The 18676-nt window shown below is 37.6% G+C and overlaps 2 protein-coding genes and 1 long non-coding RNA gene across 3 annotated transcripts; all 3 read left to right on the forward strand.

Moving 5' to 3' along the window:
* Window positions 1–1386: 1386 nt before the first annotated feature.
* LOC135222871 (uncharacterized) lies at window positions 1387–5487 on the forward strand. Its single transcript, XM_064261224.1, has 6 exons — window positions 1387–1543; window positions 2423–2557; window positions 3117–3242; window positions 3890–4030; window positions 4674–4820; window positions 5205–5487. The coding sequence occupies exons 1-6, from the start codon at window positions 1402–1404 to the stop codon at window positions 5210–5212; spliced, it is 699 nt and encodes a 232-aa protein (XP_064117294.1). The 5' UTR covers window positions 1387–1401; the 3' UTR covers window positions 5213–5487.
* Window positions 5488–8059: 2572 nt separating this feature from the next.
* On the forward strand, window positions 8060–9193 carry LOC135220772 (uncharacterized). The gene has a single exon (XM_064258245.1). It carries the CDS (start codon window positions 8110–8112, stop codon window positions 9154–9156), a length of 1047 nt encoding a protein of 348 aa, XP_064114315.1. The 5' UTR covers window positions 8060–8109; the 3' UTR covers window positions 9157–9193.
* A 3585-nt stretch (window positions 9194–12778) lies between these two features.
* On the forward strand, window positions 12779–15973 carry LOC135222877 (uncharacterized). The gene is made up of 4 exons (XR_010316369.1): window positions 12779–12932; window positions 13341–13481; window positions 14733–14876; window positions 15703–15973. It is a non-coding gene; the product is annotated as an uncharacterized LOC135222877 (long non-coding RNA).
* Window positions 15974–18676: the final 2703 nt, after the last annotated feature.

Consider the following 18676-nt stretch of genomic DNA (forward strand, 5'->3'; position numbering starts at 1 on the left):
TTGTAAGTATGAACAACGCTCTTACTGGATGATGAACTTCGATTGACAAATACCCCGTAGGGAGTTAGTGCCGTCAATGAGTTCACCTCATTCGGTGCAATGTAGGCATTACTTAAGGTTCTTTGCAGTGTCCCTTCGACTCCTTATAGCTGCAACTACTTTCATTCCTTTTACCGTACCTCCCTTCATATTCTCTTTCTTCCATCTTACTGTCCACCCTCTTCTAACAATTGTTTCATAGTGCAACTGCGAGGTTTTCCTCCTGTTACACCTTTCAAACGTTTTACTGTCAATTTCCGTTTCAGTGCTGAATGGCCTGAGTTGCCCCAGTGCTTGGCATAATGTCAAAAATCTATATAAATCAGATCGATTCACAAATAGTTCACACTACTTGTAAACGCACCTTAATGTTCCCTAAGATTAAAACCGCCAACGCGAATGTGCACAACATATCCGTAGAGCTCATCATCTAAACTTTTGCTTAATCCTCTAACACTTGGGGTTCTTGTCCTCTTGATGACCCCAGACCCCAATATGGTTCCATACCCCCTTTGCCAGAGTCCACTTGAGTCCTATTTGTTGACAATTTAACTTAATATACTGAGTTTAATACATACTTTAGGTATGAATAGCAAGGAATAGAACATACAAGAAAATCAAAAGCAATTTATAGTGTTGTACAGTTTATTTATTTACAAAATGTACCCATGTATACAAATATCTAGAGATCAAGTCTTATACTGCCAGCACGTGTTTTTTTTTTCTTTCTTTCTTTTTTTTTCGAGGACAGAACGGCATACTTTGAACGACTTTGGGTAAAAAGTTGCCGAAGACCCAATTACCAACAACAGTAAAGTTAAAGAAGTGTAAATAAGAGTAGCACTAATAATATCCCGTCACTTTTAAAGTTACTTGAGTTTTGTCGCAGGAAGCAAATTAAATTCTTTGTGCGTTTTTTCATTTCTTTTATAGAACTGAACTCCAAACTTGAACAAAAAAGCACGGTGCGTAAGCTACGATGGATATATGTAAATATTAAAAAGCGATTACTTTGATAAGGTTCTCTTTGCCTGAAAAGTATAGTTTGTAATTATTTCTGAGAATCATAATGTTATCTGATAATCATAAAAAAAATATATACGGTTTTTCAAACTACTGGAAAGGATTATTTGATTTTTAAACATATTTTTATAGAACTAGTATTCAGCTTAACATTCAAAATGCTCTTCACGGGAACCGAAGCCACTTTAGAAATATAGCAGATGTTAATTCTTCAGGAAATTTGTTTTGACTTGCAAAGCATCGGTTTGGCTAAATTACTGTCAGTAATTCAGATAATTACACAGAAAAAGTCTCATTAAATCCATTATTCAGACCTAAAGTAAACCGTTTCTCTATATTATGTTTGCTCCAACAGAATGCCAAAGGGTATCAACCTACGATAATCTGGACGGTTTCTGCTACGTGAGAGGAGTGGACTCTTGCGACGGCTCAGAATTCAGAAGGGGTTGCTCCGGTAGAGACTGCGCCCTCTGTGTTACAAGTAAGTAAACTGCCGAGTTACCAAAGAGGGATTTTTGCATTTCGTTTCTATTTCTCAACGGCATCAATCAAAATCATTTGCATTTACATTATATATATATATTTTTTTCCTATGAAGCATTTCGTTTAGAGAAATCGCCTCAAACCTAAGTTAAGTTGAATATAGAATTTAGGCCAACGGCCAAGCACTGGGACCTATGAAGTCATTCAGCGCTGAAATGGAAATTGACAATGAAAGGTTGGAAAGGTGTAACAGGAGGAAAACTTCGCAGTTGCACCATGAATAGAGTACTGTATTAGGAGTGGGTGGAAAGTAAGATTAAGAGAATGAATATGAAAGGGGGTACAGTAAAAGAAAAGAAAATGATTGCAGCTAGGGGCCGTAGGCACGCTGCAAAGAACCTTAAGTAATGCCTACAGTGCACCGCATGAGGTCCACTGATGGCACTACCTCCCTACGGGTTCCTCAAGCCTAAGTAACTTTAGTTTTCTGCTATTCAGGAGGCTGTTTGAATTATTGATATATGTTTACTAAAACGTGTTTGACGCCAGTTTCATTAACCATAAATCAATCAGTCAAACAGCCTCCTGGAATGTAAAGTTACATAGGTTTCAGGTGTTTGGTTTGGTTTGCATGGTGTTTTTACGTTGCATGGAACCAGTGGTTATTCGGCAACGGGACCAACGGTTTTACGTGACTTCCGAACCACGTCCAGAGTGAATTCCTATCACCAGAAATGGACATCTTTGACTCCTCAATGGAATGCCCGAGAATCGAACTCGCGGCCACCGAGGTGGTGGTCCAGAACCAAACCGACCACACCACGGAGGCGCTTATAGGTTTCAGGTGAATTCTTCGACCAATCCGACTTTCTTCCAGATACCTCCATCTGCCTGGAGAAGCCGGTCTGCTCCGACGCTAACGGGATCTGCGTCAAGAACGTGACAGAATGTGACAGGCTCGTCAATGAACTGCATTGCCACGGCGATGGATGCGCTTGCTGCAAGGATGGATGTGAGTTGGATGTGCAGAAGGAAATTCAGTAGTATATATACAATTATCGATAGGCTTTAGTGATAGTATATTTATCGACCACATGTTTCTTTGAGTAGTTAATGATACTCTATGAACGCAAAGAGTTCATGTTTAGAGAATCACTACTGTAAAGCGGAGAGATATCAATTTTATTTCGTATCTGCGGTAAACGTAAATAAAAGTATGCTAGAACAATGAAATTTATATACATTTATAATTACTTACTATACTTGATTACTCTCTCTCTCTCTCTCTCTCTCTCTTTATTGTATTTTTTTTTTAGAAAAAAAATCTTGCGATCAGTAACGAGGATTTTCCCTTGAAGAATAGAAACTACCATGATCTTATCACATCTTCACTTATGTGGCAATAACACTTTCAAAATGGAACCAGATGAGTCCACATTACTGAAAACTGAAGATTTTCCCTAACGCGAACTTCAGTTAACAAAAACTTGAGTTCTGGTATGCAAGGATGGGCCAACAATAGTAACTCTTGTCTTTTCATGACTCTTTCTGCCTGCATCATGGCAACACAGGCCAGCGCCAGCCGGAATGCGCGGATGTGGGAGGTTACTGCCTGGCAACGGAACAGCGGTACAGGTGTCCCGGAACTAATTTCAACCTCGGATGTCTTGGTACAGACTGCTTCTGCTGCGTTCCAGGTAAAGGATGGTCTCAGTTCTTTTACCAGATGAGGAAACCTTTTCTAGGTATTGTTCACTTACAAAATCATAGATTGGTTCTGCCCTGTTCCCTTCATTATTGTCATCGACTGTTACGGTGCAGTGGCGAAAGCGTAGGCGCTGACCACGGTATAGAGATGACATGCAAGGTACGTGTACGTAGTCCATGGAAAAGCATAAAAAGAATGGGTTTGGAGAATGATTCTTCTCCTGCGTTATGGAAAAGGGACAGAGGTGCTTGTAAGAATTAGTAGTAATAATATCATTTTAGCAATTTTTAGTGATGTTTAGTAGGATTTTTATTGAGAAAGTAAGATAGATGACTGGTTTGGTAGGAGTATCCTATATGAAGGCAAACAATTTGTGTTATATATGAATATGTATATATATATTATATATATATATATATATATATATATATATATATATATATATATATACTACATATATATATATATATATATATATATATATAATATAGTGTGTGTGAGTGTGTGCGCTTGAGTGTGTGTATGTACACGCAATCGATTTCGACGCACAAGAGATATCTAATTCTTATTGGTTCTCTTTTTTTATCTCTAGACTTCACATTTGCATTGATACCTACAATTGATATCCTTCTCCAGATACCAGTGAATGCATTGCAAAACGGGGTTGCTTAAATGGTAATGGATACTGCCTGAAAAAGGCAAACTGGACCAGCTGTGACAAGGAGATAGATGCATTATTCTGCCTTGGAGACGACTGTGCTTGCTGTAGAGAAAAAAGTAAGTTCCTATTTTATACCGAAAGCTGCTTCAGGAATGAATAAAGCTTTGATAGGTCTGGTTATGCTCGAATCTCTTATTATGAAAATTTCATATATATAAATTAGATTCTCTTAAAAAGCATAAACTAAATTCCTGAAAACGTTAGCCAGCGATATTCTGGAAACCAGGTTTTTTTAACAATTCCGGCATTTCCCCTTTTATTGATACTAATACTAAAAGTCAATATCAATTCCAGGAAAATAACATATAAATCTTTATAAATTAGATTGCGGAGGGACTGTAGATTTTCTAAGAAGTGCGGGATTCCTTTTCCTGACCAATAATTTTGGTTAGCTTTCCAAATCAATGCATTCTATTAGAATTAACTGTAAGGATAGGACCAATTGCTTTCGTTATTTAGTTGGTGTCCACCTGGTTGCCATAGAAATGTCTTTGTAGGCTAGTTTCTCCTTTGAATCAAATCCCGTTATTCATGAATTTTCCTTGATCAGTGTTAACTAAGGTTTACTGCAGTAGCCATGTACAACACAGACAACTTAGTACTAATTCAGATCATACTTTCCTTCATGTGCAGACTGAGTAAATATAATTCTGGCCTGAAATCTGTTCGGAGTAACGTCATCTTTGTCATTATCACCAGAGTGCGAACGCAACGCCACGTGTAGTGATCAGGGAGGTTACTGCTTTAGAAACAAGACGAAGCCCGAGAACCAACATGTCTGCGAGGGTCGGCAAGTTCCTGGTGGTTGCGGAGACTCCGACTGCATCTGCTGCGTACCTGATCCAGGTAAGAAGGGTAGCGAATAGTCTGGAAATGAAAATGATTCCAGAATAGGCCAAGAATAGAAATAGTGGGAAGGGGTCTCTAGACCGTAAAAGTTGTACTACTTACTGATACTTTGATTGCTTTTTTAAATTAAATTGCGTTAGTCAGTAGCAAGTTCAATTATAAGAATCATACGTATATTTTAAAATTGTACCTTCAAGTATTACTGTTATAATCATGACGAGACAGCTCTAGCAATGATTCATCATTCAAGTAATAGTCTTGCCATTTTATCCGCTCTCAAAGTGAAAAAGATTATTTACCGAAATCTAATTGTTCCGGTGAACTTCGTAAGTTCATTTTAGAACACAACATATCTTACTAATTTTGTCTTTGTTTTTATAGTGAAATAAGGCAAAGCGTGACCATGCTACTCCATTGCACATTTTGATGGAGAACTTCCAGTAAACCAAGAAGCTGTAAGGTGAACGTTCAGTTCCTCTCTCCTCGTAACTGACATTTCATTCGAATTTCTGTCGCACTTCACCTCAAGACGTCACAGTCATGGTTTACAGAAGCATTCCAAGATTTGATGCTAAACTTGGCCAAGATCTAACTGAAGATTCACCGATGCTCTTGCATGAAGTCATTGTAACTGGTCCCAAATACATTTCCTCTTCTGTTGTCATGACTTGTTTTCTTACCCTTATGAAATAAATCTTTCGATGGTTGAACAATACCATCCATTATATTTCAATACTGACTTTTAGCAGCCATGACAGCTCCTTGCAACGAGTATGTAAAAGAACTACTCTGCAGCATAGTTCATGAGCGTCATTTACTGCATCCGGGAGTATGGCATTTCTTTTCAACATATCATACGCCTAGAAAAGCTGTAGATGGGATTGGCAGCGAACATTATGGGCGGCACTCACTCCAGGGTGACCTGTTGTTATGCAAGGAAGGGAAGTCGGTTTTTCGTAGATCACATACCAATTGACCTAGATATTACCCTTCAATCTGCGCTATTTCAACGTGTTCATTTTTGAGCTATTTCAATGTGTGTGTGTTTTTTTTTTAATAGGATGACATCCAATATAATATATCCGCCTACTGGTTTTTCACAGGTACTTACTGAGTCACAGTCACTACGTCAATGAGCCCAAGAAGAGACTCTTTCGTCGTCTTAATTGGGTTACTTCTGTTTTGGTTTTGTCAGTGAAGTTTCGTGAATTCTGTTAATAATAATAATAATAATAATAATAATAATAATAATAATAATAATAATAATAATAATAATAATAATAATAATAATAATAATAATAATGTTCTAAAGGGTCCACAATAACACAGTGTTAAGAGTCCGTGTATAATTTTTAAGACTTTACAAAAAGCTTTCGAACCCTTCCCTGGGTTCATCTTCAGTCCAACTGAACAATAAGTTACAACATGTACAGAGGTAAATTTAAAAACAAGAGTCGTTGAAGATCGTTGACAACGGTCGTTAGCTCGTTAATGGGCCAGGTGATGAAGAAAGAGGGCAGTTAACTCCAACTAGGTGATTTCCTCTCCCCTATCAATCCTTCTGGCTGCAATTCTGTTGGATCTTCGCAATGGTTATTGCAACGTTGCAGGAAGTCCTTCATCCGAGGACGTAGATTGGGCACCGTAACCAGACTCCCCTGGGGCAGCGGTTACTTGGACAGGGAGAGGCAAGGCGGAAGCAGCATCAGGAGAGGGAAAAACAGAGCCTGTCCTATAGTTAAAATCTTTTAAAAACATACTAGTAATACAAAAATTAACAAATGGGTCTTCGTTGACAAAAAACTTGTTTCCTCTGAATGATTCTCCTAAACTTATAGCAGCTCCCTCGACTAGTCATCTAGCATTTACATTGTTATGGTTAAAGATAATTTTAGCCTCGTTCCAGTTGGGTCTATGATCATTCCTGGATGCATGTGCTACTATTGCGCTGTTTTGTGATTGTAATTCATAACCTTGCTTATGTTCGCCCACTTGCCTCTCCCTGTCTAGGTAACCGCTGCCCAATCTACGCCCTCGGATGAAGGACTTCCTGCAGCGTTGCAACAACCATTGCGGAGATCCAACGGAATTGCAGCCAGAAGGATTGATAGGGGAGAGGAAATCACCTACTATCGTTTCCAGAGGCCGTGTAATAGTGTTTTTCCCAAATATCTAACAAACCGGCTCATGAATTTCCATGAAACTACAGCAATGAATGTTTCAAACATTGGCCTAATTTTTGGTGGTACAATGAATTGACAGATGTGCTTAATTAAGCCGTTTACTCTTAGAAAAAAAAGAGGAACTTCTTCCCCTCCTTCAGAGCGTTTCGAAGAAGTGGTACTTAATCACGTAACTGTGACGCAAGAGGTTCCCCACCCCAACCCTCCTTCGGTGTTTACACCTATGGCTATCCTAGTACTTCCCATTCCTTCCTTCTTGCCTTGTTCTTTCCTTCATTCCCATTGTTATTAGGCTACCGAGTAAATCCCTGTTAGGAAAGACTGTGTACTGCACATATAAAATGAGCCGGAAGAGCAATAAAATGTTTTATGGTGGTAGATAATGATTAGATGGTTAACACAAATTATCGAATAGAAGAGGTTTAAAACAGGGGTGTGGAATCGCACTGAGAGATATTCTACTCGGACTCCTACAAATTTTAGATTTGCGACAAAAAATAAATAAATAAATAAATAAAATAAAATAAAAACATTAGTAGAAATAGAAAACAATTTTTTTCCTTGAGAGAGTTTTATATTTGGAATGATGTTATTGGGGCAAGACTGGAGCAGGATTCAGAAATAATTTCACCGACTTCGACTCCTACCTCAGAGCCCTTTTAGTACATCCAAGGTAATCATCGGCAGCAGTTGTAGTAGTAGCTCTGAACTATTTCATATAGATTCGACTTTATTCATGGCAAATATGTTGCTTTGTCCTCGCCATTGCAAAACTACAATTGCGCTGAAACTCTTCACCATTTACAACAGAGAGAAAGAAAGAAACCGCCTGAACATTAGTATAAATCGGTAAGAAAAGTATGGACTGTAATAAGTACATGATATATTGCAATATACTGTGCTAGCCATATATATATATATATATATATATATATATATATATATATATATATATATATATATATACTCCGAACGCTGTCCGAGTGTTGGTGAGCCGTGGAAAGAATCCTCATCCACCTGAAACACCACCTGCATCATCAAATACGTCGCCTCAGGTCTTTGACAACTTTACCGTTGGTTCCATTAGGAGACATGTGCACAGCATGTTTGCTGCTAAGCGATTTTTCACTATTGCCACTTTAGCGGAAGAACTTAAAATGCTAAATATCATTCCTGAAGAAACATCTGAGAAGGCAGTATGGCGAATCCTCCATAACATGGGTTTCCAGTACAAAACATCCCAGCGGAAAATGTACCTAAGGAAAGAAACTTTGGACGTCGTTTGCCGCCGAGTTGATGCTCTACGATCCCTCCAGCAACACCGTGATGAAGGAAGAGAAGTAGTGTATGTCGATGAGACGTGGTTTACGACGAGAATGCAACATAGCAAGGAGTGGGTGGACACCTCTCAATCTGTCACCAGTGCCACCTACAGCCGGCAGGTGCCACCAGGAGAAGGAGAGAGGTTTGTGGTGGTAGCAGGTGGTACAGCTAAAGGTTTTGTAGAAAATTCATTTTTATGCTTCCCTGCGAAAAATAAAACCGGCGACTACCATGGAGAAATGAATTCAGAGATATTTATTCGGTGGCTAACATCACAGCTCCTGCCGTCGCTTGAGGATCCTTCGGTGCTGGTGCTAGACAACGCCCCATACCATAGCCAATTGACAGGAGATAGCCGATGCCCAACAACAGCTACAAAAAAGGAGGATTTGGTTAACTGGCTCAGGTCTCGAAAAATACAGTATCCAGCTCACGCAACACGCCCTGAGCTTCTAAAGATATGCAGGGGCAACCGGCCGAAACCAGTTTACATTGTGGATAATATAATCCGTGAATGGGGCCATGAAGTGGTTCGCTTGCCCCCTGCCCATCCTGAGCTCAACGCCATCGAGCAGGTGTGGGGCTGTATGAAACGACAGGTGCGCTCCTCGTTGCAGCGGTTTACCCGTGCTGATCTCTTTGCCAGGCTTGAAGAGGCCAGGCTTGCTGTAACAGGGGAGACGTGGGCTGGCGCTGTCAGGAGATCAAGATATTTTGAAGATGATTGCTGGCTTTCAGAAAATATTCAAGACAGTATAGATCCGGTCATCATCAACATTGATAGTGACGAGGAAAACGATCTTTTCCTTGAGAGTGATGATGAGTAAAATGTATAAGTGTTCATTTCTTGTTTTTTTTTCATCCCTCATATATCTATGCTTTCCAGCAATTGATGATAACATTATTTTGGAAAAGCAAAGCTAATGAATACTTTGATACGAGTATATCAGCTTGGCATGTAGACAATGTCAATGGATTTCTCAAAGTAAGGTTGATTGGTTCATTAATTGAAGTCTGGTATAATTCCAGTGACAAAGTCGCAATGATATTTGTCACATACCTTTTAAGTAACAAACGTAGGTACTGGTACTTATAACGTAAATAAATATATAAAACTATAGGTTGAAATATAATAAATCTTATGTATGTATGAACACACACACACACACATATATATATATATTATATATATATATATAATATATATATATATATATATATATATATATATATATATATATATATAGATATATATATATATGATTTCAAAATTTATCAAATGGCCGATGTCAATGCCCTTATATGAAACATCTTTTAGAAGTCTACCTTCTAAGGAATTCAAGCTACTCTCTCTGGTGAAATTGATATGATAAGTTATATCAAACAATGCTCTCTGTCATTTTCTTCCTGGCAATTGATGTATCGAGTAACCTGTGTTGTATGGAAGAATGAGTCCTACGGCTTAACCTAAAGAAAACTATATTTCTATTGCTTTACCAACACTCGCTTGAAGTGCGAAGTGTAGGGTTAGCATGGCTTCTTTCGTCTCCTGTCATAAGTCTCATTCTTGATCTTCAATGTAAGTGAGTGGGTAAGATATAAAAGGTTGGTCTTGTGTTTAGGTAGTCTAAAGTCACGAATCACATTACCAGGTATGCTGAACTTTTACTGACAAAGAATTTCGTATTGCTTGGGGTAGGTCATATGACAGTTATCTATGGAGTTAAACAGGCGTTTAACAATTCGGGGGATGAAAGGTACAGGGGAAGAAACGTTATACCAACGTCACTGAGGGACGTCATCACTTTTGCGAATGTGTGGGTGGCTAAGACTGGCTTTAGCCTCGTTTTCTTAAGTAAAAAAGTTAATGAAACGTAATTGGCAAAGCACAGTATTTCCCAAAATTAAGCCATTGTATGAAGCGCTCCCTGCTTTGATATCATGGAAATCCATCAGTTATTTTAGGAGTTATTTAAAAAAAACACTATTACACGGCCTCTGGAAACGTTAGTAGTTGGAGTTAACTGCCCTCTTTCTTCATCACCTGGCCCATTAACGAGCTAACGACCGGTGTCAACGATCTTCAACGACTCTTGTTTTTAAATTTACCTCTGTACATGTTGTAACTTATTGTTCATTTGGACTGAAGATGAACCCAGGGAAGGGTTCGAAAGCTTTTTGTAAAGTCTCAAAAATTTTCCCCGGCTCTTAACACTTTGTATTATTGTGGACCCTTTAGAACATCATATATACTCTCACGATAGAGGGTTTTTCCCTAATAATAATAATTATAATAATAATAACAAGAGAAGAGGAAGAGAATAAACTAAAGGGCAAAGTAGGAGAGACAATAAGGAAATTACTTTCAATTCTCAACGCAGTAAACTTCACCGTACTGATAGGGAAGTTAATACCACTTAAAAAAGTTACATATGTGTATTTAAAAAAATAATGAAAAAAATAATTTGCCCTTCTGACCATTATTCCCCAGCCATGAAGGACATGTATTTCGAGATGTTAAAATAGCGAACATTTTGAAGGTTGAAGATATACATACATCATGCATACACAGAAAGACACATATAGATGTATTAATATATATAAATTATACATATATATGATATATATGTATATTTATATATATTATATTTAATAATATTTGTGTAGATATAAACATACATATATCAGATATATATATATATATATATATATATATATATATATATATATATAGTATATTCAGTTACGCTTATAAGGAAAATCATTAATATTCTGTGGCAGTCATATCGGTCATCAAAAGCCTCATTTTTCGTGCTCTAATTAACGAACTAAAGCTGGAAACGATGGAATAATTAAAACTGTTCTCTCTCTTTCCCTCGTTCTCTTCTTATTTTCCTTATGTGTATATATATATATATATATATATATTATATATATATATATATATATATATATATATATATATATATACATAATATGCATACTCAAAGAAATGTGACGTCTCGCATCAACTTCTCTTATAACGACAAAATCTGGACACTTTCCAAAACAATCTTAATTAATCATTGCAAATTTCGAAGATCACTCTTCAATGTCCCATGACGCTACGTCACGTTTAAAATCTAAGCACATGTGCCTACGCCTAACTTCAGTATCAACCAATCATAGTCGGCCGTGTATCTACGCATGCGCAGAAGAGGGTAAGGCCGAACTAAAAATGCTATAAAAACCTCATTCGAGAACATGTTTGTCCTCTGCCACCGGCTTCTCACACAGAGCAAAGGTTCCAGATAAGATTTCCTCTTCTTGAAAGAAGTCTACAGATTCCGCAGAGGACACCAAGATGAACAAGATCCTCGGGTCCTCACTCTTCTTCTTGCTCCTGGTGGCTTACCAGACCGGGGTATATATATATTATATGTATATGTATTTTATATAGTTATATGTACTTACAAATTGGCGGTTCCTAAGAGATCTAATTTTAATAGGCAACAGTATTGTTAATCTATTTCCTCTGCATTTCACTCCATTCGAAGTAATTGCCTAAAGACAGCAGGTATAATTCAGAAAATTCAGTGATACTTCGAAATATCTTTAGTTTCTCTGCTCAGTTTTCCAGAAGTTCAGATAATCAATTCTGAGGGGAATTTATAATGCTTTGTTTAATGCCTTCTCATCTCAAATAACATATCAGTAATTTACGATAAACAGGGGGGAAGAATAGGGGTTTGCTATACCTAATCTCTTCCCTTGCCTCTCTACAGGTAGAAGCAGGTGAGTGGAATCAGTGGAGTCGAGTTTCTGTCTCCGTGACTTAGTAAGTATGACAGTCCATTTTGCCGAGTGATGAGATTGTCCATTCACCTTCAGAAGAACCCATCACTTTCTTAGATGATAATATAACTTTAGTGACAAATGTTTTAACGTAATTACCAATATGAAGTAAGAGAATGAAAAGAGATTATGAGACTAGTCGATTCCAGTGAAGTTAATCAAAGTTTCGGGCTCATACTGTGTTCCTTGTGATTTTTAATGTCTGACTCTAGTTACAAGTTCAACAAGTAAAAAACTGAGCCGAAGCTTCTTCGGCGCAATCGAGTTTTCTGAACTGCCGCTGTCCATGAAACTTTCAGCCAAGGGCAGGTGGTGGCTTGTGTTGACGCACGTTCATGGCTAAATAAAAGAAAAGCGACTCAGGCTAGAAGGCTGCAATTTGGTATGTTTGGTCATTGGAGGGTGCATGATCAAAAAACTAATTTGCAGCCTTCTAGCATAAGTAGCTTTTAAGATCTGAGGGCGCACAGAAAAAGTGCGGACGGACAGCCATGGCCATCTCAATAGTTTTCTTATACAGAAAACTAAAAGCACGAAGTGCTGAATATTTAACATGCGCTGTCATACCATAATTCTTCAACTAATTCAGCGGCTTAGCATGCAGTCTTTTAACGAAGCTCTTCCTCTTCATTTGCTCAAACAGCTTGCCAAAGGAACCCAGGCTATGCTCAATTCCTCGGTTACTGCTACAGGACCGACCTTGCGTCTTGCAGCGGCTTGGTGCTCAAAGCTGGCTGTTATGGCTGGAGGTGCGCTCTTTGTATTTCAGGTAAGGGAATCGTACGTATACGACTTTTTACACAGCTGTTTGGCGACAGTCTCGGCTCATTCTATTATGAATCAATAAGAAAAAGGTGGACAAGGAGAGAGGGAAAGAAATTCTCGCAAACCTTAAGCAAACATAAGGATAATATATACATTTTCAGACTCACACAACACATATATATACATATGTATCACGAGGGATAGATATACGGATACATGCCACGTGCATGTGCTTTAGGAAAGCAACGAAGAATGAGACAAAATCATGATATTGAGTCCATGCGGAAGATTGGTCAGAATATTCTTTCTCTTTTCTTCTATCAAGAGAAGGCCGATCTAGGTATAACCACATGATTGGCACTTGAAGCTGACACTGGTTTTATTATTTTTTTTACTTTTTCCTTTTTTTCAGATACGACCCAATGCGTCCCGAGACCGGCTTGTACATCACATAGCGGATCCTGCTTGAAATCGGCAAACTGGACAACCTGCGACAAAGAGATAGACTCCAAGTTCTGCGTCGGTACAGACTGCGCCTGCTGCAGGAACAAGGGTGAGTCTCTTATCGCAATTCTTTATTTTTCCTTCTCATTGCCGAAGCCTTCGATAGGTCTGGCTGGCTAAACTTCGGTTTCGTATTGCGAGAGTTTCGTGACGTTTTCATACCTTGATGTCACAAACTTTGGTTTTACTTGGAACAATAACTAATGGCGCTTACTTGTGCCCTTGCAAGTCCAGTTTTTACTCTACGTTTCCAGTTTTTTCCTTTTCAAATATCATTAGAAATAAAGGAACCGAGTAGTTAGGGGAATGTGCATTTTCAAAGTGTAAACGCAGGATGTTTTAGACTAGCCGGTGTCACGCGGCTGTCTGAAACAAAGAAGAGAAAATTGCCCAGCAGCCTCTTGGACAGTGGTAGATTTCTACACGCTAAAGACAGTGAGGCCGCTTTCCAATTGAGGACAAAACGCATGGATGAAAATAATATCGTTGCACAGGCCATTTAACGTGGATTCAGCTGCTTTGAAAATGGGATCTAAAGACTGTTTGTTCTTAACGAGTTCAGTTCTCTCTACTCGGATACGTTCTGAAGTTTTATAGTTGTTGGTGAGGAAACAAGATACTAGGATGATTGAATGATTATCAAAAGCATCTATACGAAAACAGATAGAGATGAATTTCAATGTCACATACAGAAAAGTAGATGAGAGTACAGAACTATGAGAGAAAAAAAAAAAAAAAAACCTTGAGCTTAAATTACGGGTGTTCGCAACATTCCGATGTGTGCCATGACGATTTCAGCGTCCATTAAAGGAGGTTAGTTCAGTTTCCCAGTAAAATAAAGAAGTGGAGAGGTTTTAAAATCCAGTAGTCCTATGATTTTTGAGAGGGAGGGCAATATCCTTTATGAGTATCAACACGGGAGAAAACCAAATTTATAGCAACTTGATAAAGAGATCATCACAAGAGTAAAATGTACTACCTTCTCTTTGGGTAACAAGAAGTAATGTTTCAGTGAGAGACAATACTGACCTACTGTACTTAAGTAGATATTAGTTGGCTAGACCCTTCAAGCTTTACCAGAAGGTTGGCTTTCTTCATGTAACAGTTTTCCCTTACTCAGATTATTAATATATATATATATATATATATTATATATATATTATATATATATATATATATATATACAATTATTCAATAGGCTTACAAAGAAGGCCTAATCCAAATAAAAAACTGATACCAGAGAAATGATTATGACATGAAATCTGTCCAGACTTACACATAATTCGCCATCTCCATCCAGTATGCGTCCGTGATGCTACGTGCAAGAATATGGGAGGTTACTGCTTCAGGAAGAAGAGATATGCTTGGAAGCAACACGTCTGCAGAGGTCAAGAGGTTCCAGGAGGCTGTGGATCCAGTAACTGTGTCTGCTGCGCTCCAGCTGGTAAGAAGATATGTTCACTTCGTGGAAATGAAACGTGGTTTGAGTATTGGCTGAGGAGATATATATATATATAATGATTTATTATATATTATTATTATATTACAGATATACCGATATATATATTAAATATAATATATATATATATATTTATATGTTTTACATTTTACATACTATATATATATATATATATATATATATATATATAGATGATATATATATGATTTTACATACATATATATAGATATATATATATTTATATTAGTTTTACATATATATATACTATATATATATATATACGTAATATATATATATATATATATATATATATGTATATATATTTATTTATGTATAAATATATATATATGTAATTTTATATACATATATATATATATATATATATATATATATATATATATATATATATAGAGAGAGAGAGAGAGAGAGAGAGAGAGAGAGAGAGAGAGAGAGAGAGAGAGAGAGAGAGAGAGAGAGATGCTTTTAGAACGGAAATGTTAACTACGTGTGCATTTCTTAATTTTTTCGTTGTCTTTTGTTGATTGATTGATTTATTTATTTAATCTTTCTTTTTTTTGCAAGTGACATATTGTAGTCACTGGAATGCACCCTTGAAGTGGTTCTTCCACAATATGAAAGAAAAATAGCTCTCGCAAATCTTAGGCCGTTTAACGAAAGGAGAACGCGGGTACGTTATTTTTTGTCTCTTCAAGAACACGAAAGGTTCGTTCAGTTACTTCTAGTGACTCACTGTGAATCACGAACGTGTCTGATTAAAACCTACGACTAATCCTATTTTGGTTCTCGACAGTGATGCCGGTACCAAAAAGCCTCCAAGAACTCGGTTCCTAGATCGGCACTGCTGGATATGGCTGTCGGACTCCTTCCTCCTCCTACCCACAACCTGGAAGGTGGTATACCCCAATCTAATTACTGTTCAATAGACTATTTGAAATCCGGCAGCGACTGCTGCTGAAATGCCAAGTAATTAGAAATGACTTCCATGATACGACTCACGATTTGTAACCGGCTCCACATCGAATGTCTACAGTTGGCCTCAATACACTTTCTGCAAGCATGAATTTTTTGTTTTTATTTTTTATCCTTATGAGATGAAGTCCTCTGATTGTTGAGTAGATAATAATATCATACTGAATAAATACTACAGGCAGGTGAATTTCATAAATAAACTTGTAGGATCTGATGCTAATTCATAACTGACTGGTTATAACGACTAAAACTGGCATCACAACTCCTAGGTTGTAGACGGCGTAATAAATTTGAAAAAGGAAACTGGAAAAAAAAATAAATAAATAAATAAATAAAAGTAGTTTCATATGGCAAATACCTAAACATATATATATATATATATATATATATATATATATATATATATATATATATACTATATATATATATTATATATATATATATATATACGTACTATACACACACATATACATACACATACACACACACACACACACACACACACACATATATATATATATATATATATATATATATATATATATATGTATGTATGTATGTATGTATATATACACACACATATATAAGCAAGATCATGATAAGTCTTCACAGCAAAACTGTTATGTTAACCAATACATGTGATGGTAATACTGCTGCAGCAAGGATACTCATAGTTCGATGGAAAATAAGTTCCCCAAAGTGCCCACATCTGTTACACCGGGGCAGTGACTACCGTGAATTTTTGGGCAACACAAAATCAAAGCAGCTGTTAGACAGAACGATCTAGACATATGAAGACTAAAGCATTATTGCAAAATAGTCAATTACAAATAAAGTAAACATGAGAATATTTCAAAGTTCATCTTTAAGCAAATGAAATTCTAGAATAAGTGTGATTTTTTTATCCACACACTTCTTGAAAGAGAGAGAGAGAGAGAGAGATTGCTTAGTACTAAGCTTTGTTGAATTCAGTTCGAACTTCAAAAAGATGATGCTAGTGGAAGAGAGAGAAGGTGCCAATCATGATGTAAAGAAGAGTTCAGACAATTTATAGTTCTCCGGATTCAGTGACTTATAGAAACTGTTAGTAACACATTTCCTCGTCCTACTTCTGTCTTTTACTTTTATTAACGTTTTGGGTGTTCAGGATACTTCACATAATTCTTATACATCCTGCAGGGATGACAGAGATCAAGAGACCAGATCTGCTCATAAGAAATTAAGCGGATGTTATCAGTTCTCTTTTTTTTCATCGTAGTAGCTAGAGCTATATGTTGGTATGACCCTTCCATTCGGCATCTGTTCTCTCAATGGCGTTCTGCTCGAAAGAAGTTAACTTTGTCAAAGTTCAAATTATCAGTCTTAGGGACACCTACCACTGTAATGCTATAGTAGATTCACATCAGCTGTACATTTGATGTCTAGGCCAGTCACTTAGGACGCGCCTGATTGGCTGTTGATAAGCCAATCACAGGGCTGGAAACTCAAGGTCTCTCGAGAGAGTTTACATAGGTAGATTGTATGTTCCACCTCTCCTGAGGATATCCCTCAGGAGAGGTGGAAGATACATCCTACCTATGTGAACTCTCTCGAGAGACTGAGAGTTTCCAGCCCTGTGATGGCTTATCAACAGCCAATCAGGAGTGTCGTCATGGACTAGCCTCGATACGACATGCACGGTTGATGTAAATCTACTAAAGGAGATGTTTTGCTCAGCATCCCAGTCTAGTGTGTCACAGGAATAATAAACACAGAGCCAGATCAGACGGTACCTGCAAACCGGGAAGCCCAAACTGGTCAGCTGAAGACGAAAAGTGGATTCCATTCACAACATGGTTGGGTTGAGTTGAATATAGAATTTAGGCCAAAGGCCAAGCACTGGGACCTATGAGGTCATTCAGCGCTGAAATCTAATTTGACAGTAAAAGATCTGAAAGATGTAACAGGAAGTAAACCTTGCAGTTGCACAATGAATCAAGTATTAGGAGAGGGTGGCGAGTAAGATGAAGAAAGGGAATATGAAAGGAGGTACAGTAAAAGGAAAGAAAGTGTTTGCAGCTAGGGGACGAAGGCACGCTGCAAAGAACCTTAAGTAATGCCTACAGTGCACCGCATGAGGTTCACTGACAGCACTAACCCCCTACGGGACATAACATGATTGCGGATGGGAGAAGTTTGGCTGCCCAACTGACAACTGAAATCACAGGCACCAATGCTGGCTCAGAACACAATGTTTTGATTAGCATACTGGGGATGAGTAAGTTATCTGTAAGGAGGGTGTTACTGATGCTGATAACAAAGTGAAAGCTTCCAGGCTACATTTCATTCATATCTAGCCCCTTCCATACCATATTCATATAAGCTAAGTAACCAACTAGAGATTCAAAGGAAACTGAGGATACTGTAAGGTTTTTCACCGCCCTAATTGTTCATCTGCTGACGCTATCTGTGTTTTGGTTTTTGAGAGGTTTATGATATTAGACTATTTGAAATAAGCCTGAACAATGAATGGTGCGGAGCTTACGTATCATAAGTGCGACTTAATATGATAAAATCGATCAAGATGAAACGTCCAAGAAAGCTGCAAACAGGACAATGAACCTGTCCCAGTGTAAAAAATGAGTCATTTTAGCCTTGATTTGTTGCATCGCATCCCTTTCTTAGCCAGGCTTCCACCAACTGATTCCTCAACTCAAGGGGAGCGCCCAGTCCATAAGGCCCCATTATAAAGTAAGTCCTTATAACTTCCTAATTATCGAAGGGATTTGCTTGAAATTTCTATCACTTATTTTTCA

This window comes from Macrobrachium nipponense, chromosome 20 (genome assembly GCF_015104395.2).
Source record: "Macrobrachium nipponense isolate FS-2020 chromosome 20, ASM1510439v2, whole genome shotgun sequence".
NCBI classification, from domain to species: domain Eukaryota; kingdom Metazoa; phylum Arthropoda; class Malacostraca; order Decapoda; family Palaemonidae; genus Macrobrachium; species Macrobrachium nipponense.

What these genes read in the sequence shown, in the direction of transcription:
- LOC135222871 (XM_064261224.1), top strand. Translation starts at nt 1,402, where the DNA reads ATGTTTGCTCCAACAGAATGCCAAAGGGTATCAACCTACGATAATCTG. An exon ending in CTGCGCCCTCTGTGTTACAA is followed by an intron (nt 1,544 to 2,422) that starts GTAAGTAAACTG and finishes ACTTTCTTCCAG; the next exon opens with ATACCTCCATCTGCCTGGAG. An exon ending in CTGCTTCTGCTGCGTTCCAG is followed by an intron (nt 3,243 to 3,889) that starts GTAAAGGATGGT and finishes ATCCTTCTCCAG; the next exon opens with ATACCAGTGAATGCATTGCA.
- LOC135220772 (XM_064258245.1), top strand. Translation starts at nt 8,110, where the DNA reads ATGTTTGCTGCTAAGCGATTTTTCACTATTGCCACTTTAGCGGAAGAA.